General features: G+C 38.6%; 2 protein-coding genes across 6 annotated transcripts in view; both read right to left on the bottom strand.

The window, feature by feature from the left end:
• LOC126386069 (filamin-C-like) overlaps positions 1-4193 on the bottom strand; it is a 218438-nt gene that overhangs the window by 143435 nt on the left and 70810 nt on the right. The window lies entirely within an intron of this gene.
• The window catches only part of mdm1 (Mdm1 nuclear protein), a 23673-nt gene that overhangs the window by 18432 nt on the left and 1048 nt on the right, over positions 1-4193 (bottom strand). For 2 of the 5 annotated variants that reach the window (XM_050038185.1, XM_050038189.1), the window contains exon 1: positions 1471-1685. The exons of 2 other annotated variants lie outside the window; for them this stretch is intronic. In XM_050038185.1, the coding sequence (XP_049894142.1) occupies positions 1471-1488 (18 nt within the window). In that variant the 5' untranslated portion in view covers positions 1489-1685. Of the gene's footprint in view, positions 1-731; positions 773-1470; positions 1686-4193 lie in introns of those variants that run through there. One more of the 5 variants, XM_050038188.1, reaches the window with a different exon arrangement.

Here is a 4193-nt window from a genome sequence, read left to right as displayed (position 1 = left end):
AATAAAATGATGAATATATCCCTCCAATGTGTAGTTTAGGCCCTTTTGGTTACTTCTCAATGACATCTGATCGTTATGTCTCCAAAAATCATCAATTGCCTCCTGTGAAATGCCGTGTACTGTGACACCTGCCATAGCGCCGGTCACTGAATGTTGATGGTTTGTCCGAGTGAGTGGAGGGGGGCGTGGCTTAGCCATAGGTCAATTGTTTCCAATAGAAATGTATTAAATTCCCCTATGTAAATCTTTGAATGCCGTTTTCCCAAAATGAGTTTTTTGCCACACTCCAAGTGGAACGGCTCAGCCTCTGTAGCACCTATGTTCACCAAACTTTCCAGTTACACACCTAGCTATATTCTGAAGATATTCACAGAGGGATTTGTTAATAAATCATTCCTAGCCTGATTTATGTGACATTTTATTCCCAAAAATATGGCGAAAATCAACTTTTTAAGGCTATGGACACTATATTTTGATTTTCTCGGTAATAAAAGCAGATATCCTTAAACCCCTCTGTATTTTTTTTTTCATCGTATATGTAAACAAAATGAAAAAAGTAATAGTAATAGTAAAAGCAATATATGCAAATTAGCGCATATTTAATGAGTATGCCTAATTTGCATAATTAAACATTAAAATGTTAAAAACTTGCAATACATTTTTTTTCATACTATTGTAAGTAATCAACTGAGGAAGTTTCATAATGATATCTATTATTTTACCCTATTCACCTGCAGTGTGTCACCTTAAATTCGAATGGAGATCCAAACGCCTGCAGAGACACCAGATGAGTCACAGTGAATGTTAGAGACGTGTTAATAAAATGATGCACAAGACATCTGCAATATTTTACTTTAAGTATTTTTTATTATTTAGCAGCTTATACTTTGACTGAGGTAGGTTATAAAATGCAGGCTGTTTATTAGTACTTTTAATGAAGTAAAGGATGTGAATATTTCCTCCCCCACTGGACACCATCATGTGCTACGTCACAGAAACATACTCCAACAAATGATGACACATACCCATCAGCATTTCTCCCATTTTAAATAACTGTAATTATTAATATGCACCTCCTGTAGTCTGAGTGATCAAACAAAACAAGAACACTAAATAATCAATAAAGATAATATCACAGATCAATCATTATCTGAATGCTTAATATAAGTTATTGAGTTTATCCCTGGCAGGTGCAGCAGTTAGCTGTAGGTGTACAGTCAGGTGAATGTCAGTCTGCACCTGATTAGCAGGATTAGCTCATTACATCACATTAAATCACATCTATCCTCACGCTGCAGTCTCGTGCACACTTCTGTCCGGTGCACCGGAACACCGCGAGACGTTCACGAGACCTAAATCCGTCTGTAAATCTGTTACAACCACTTCATGGATATTACAGTTAGCCTGCTAGGTGGCTAAGTTCATTAGCATCAGTTTGTTTGGCTAGCGATGCTAACACCTGTTGCTTACCTTGAAGCGGACGGTCATGGCGCTCGCGCCGCTGACAGAACACCGCGAGAAGTCACTGCTTTGTCATCGCGCTGACGTTGAGTTTGTTAACAAGCTGCTGGTTAGTGACGTATAGTTAAGGTTAGTTAACTAACCCGAGCAGCGCGCTAACCAGCTGCTCCTCAGCCTCGGCTACAGGGACAAGCTGCCCGCCGTTGCCATGGCAGCTCAGCGTTTGACGTCAGCGCGTTGAGGACTGACGTCAGCCGTGTTGTCGTTCTGTAAAGATTAATTTTTATTATTATTATTATTATTATTATTATTAGTTGATTATTAATCGAACAAAACCAGACAGACAAAAATAATAAAATATAATAAAATAGTATGAACACACACAGAGGTTTACCTGATTATTAAAGTTGTAAGATTCGCAAAAATTAATAGTTTTGGTTAGTTTTTTTTATTAATTTTGAAAGCAGGGGAACATTTCTTAAAGTAGTACACTTTCTGAAAATAATATTGAGCTAAAATAATGAGCAAATTAATTATATATTTTTCATTCTTGGAAAAAATTGGATTTTTGAGTAATATTAACAAATGTGTTTTTTAAAACTTAATAATGACCCTCCTCTCTCCCCATCCTTTTTGTTTTATCTTATTTCTTGGAATCAATAACTTGATTTGGATCCACACATTTTAATCTGAATAATAATCAATAATGATACATGAAAAATGACTAATTTACTTTGATATATTTACACAAGCAAGCAGAAGATTAGGACTCTTTAAATTAAAATGATTTAAGTCTCAAAATTGTATAAAATAACAAGACCAAATCTGATCATCTTTTGTTCAGGACTTTAGATTTTGTTTTTGTGTTTTCCTTAAAAGAAGTTAATATTAAAGTAATATATGATGGATTGCTTTAATTGTGCATCAATACATGCACTAAAAAAATACAGGGTCAATTTATTAACTCAGTTTCAGGGCATGTGGCTGTGGGTCATTCTCTTGGGTTATGTTCTGATGAAGAATGAATAATGACCCAAATATTGGTTCATATAGCTGACCTGTTGACCCAGTGTACATGTATATATGTGTACTGTTAATATCTACAAATGATACGCGCATTAGTGTAAATTCAGCCTGTCTATTTATTTTATCTTGCTTTTATTTTTTACTGCTGACAATCATCACAGGTGAACTATAGATTAATGTTGAACTGTGCAGTATCTTTACTTCCATCAGTCATCTTTTAAATGGGACGATGAGGTATTAACATTATAGGATACAGGTGGCTGCCTATTCCTCTCTGTAGGTCGCTGATGGAAACTGTACTGTTAGATAGAAAGATTGACAGAGCCAACATTATCAGTGTGAGGTTTAATAATCCTCAGCAGCTCCTCCAGGCTGTTACCAGAATGAACACCACACTGGTGCTGACGCTGTAGCTCAGCAAGCTAATCCTTATGTTAGCTTACAGAGACTCTGGAGACAGACACTCAGGCTCGACTGCACAAAAACAGCCACCATCCAAAACACAGTGACACAGGCCTCCAGTCGCTCATTCAGGAGAGCAGCCCTGAAAACCTGTCTACAAAATGAACCCAGATTAATCTCCCCTTTGTGACTACGCCTTCCTTAACTGCAGTAACATCAGTTAAAGTGATCAGAAACTATTTAATCATATTGTTGGCTGCAGAAGCAGAGGACATGGAGAGGCAGGACATGTTGACAGGTGCCTGCGACCGTCACAGAGTACTAAGCAGCAGCGTCTGAGTCACTGACATGTAATGATTACTACATGCGCTGCAGGTACTGAGCGCTGTGTATGTATTTACAGTACATAACAAAATGTATTTGACAGTCATAATCCCAAACGTATCAACAGTAGTATCAGTAGCAAAGGCTGCAGTGGTGTGTGACAGATGGAAAACTCTGATATATAGTGTTAACATGCTGTTTAAAATAGAGACTCTGCTGCTGTCCTCTCTGACACACACACACACACACACACACACACAAACGTGTCAGTGGTAGTTACAATCGGTCGTTGCTATGGTAACTAACGGAGCCCTCTGTGGGAGTGGCAGGAGGGACAGTCATCAGCTCACAGCAGGAATTTAAGAGATTATTTAGTCAAAGCCAAGGTCAGGCCCCTGGTAACCCCAGAACCAAGGGACTATGGGGAATTTTATAAACTACAAATCTGCTTACGCAGCAACCAAATGATGTTTATTTAATCAGCTGTTCAAAATGTGGTGCACAGTATGGCGGGGTAACAGGATATTGTCTACTACAACATTTTGCGACAAAAGGAAACCCACACTCCTTTAGTCAGCCATTTTTAATTCATGGATGGCCACTGGTGCAAGTCATGGTCATCCAAAGTAATCCAAACTGGACAACTGACCAGAGAGTCCGGACTGAAAGACTCTGGATATCGAAATTAAAGAGGGTGAACCATTAGTACGCCTGCCTCAGCAGAGGACCGTGATCACCAGTGCACTGAAATAACAACTTCTGTTTTCCTAACCAGTCGTCAAAGTTGGGACAGACCAACTCTGGTGGAGACCTGGGAGTCATTTTGACTGTTCACCTAACCCTGACTTCTTATCCTAAACCAAACCATGACCCCTTTACAAAGGTTAAAGAACATTAAAGGGATAGTGCACCCAAAAATGAAAATTCAGCCATTATCTACTCACCCATATGCCGAGGGAGGCTCAGGTGAAGTTTTAGAG

Source organism: Epinephelus moara, chromosome 24 (assembly GCF_006386435.1).
Source record: "Epinephelus moara isolate mb chromosome 24, YSFRI_EMoa_1.0, whole genome shotgun sequence".
Lineage (NCBI taxonomy): Eukaryota > Metazoa > Chordata > Actinopteri > Perciformes > Serranidae > Epinephelus > Epinephelus moara.
The sequence above is the reverse complement of the archived record's forward strand: the minus strand, read 5'-3'. Positions and strand labels throughout refer to the sequence as shown.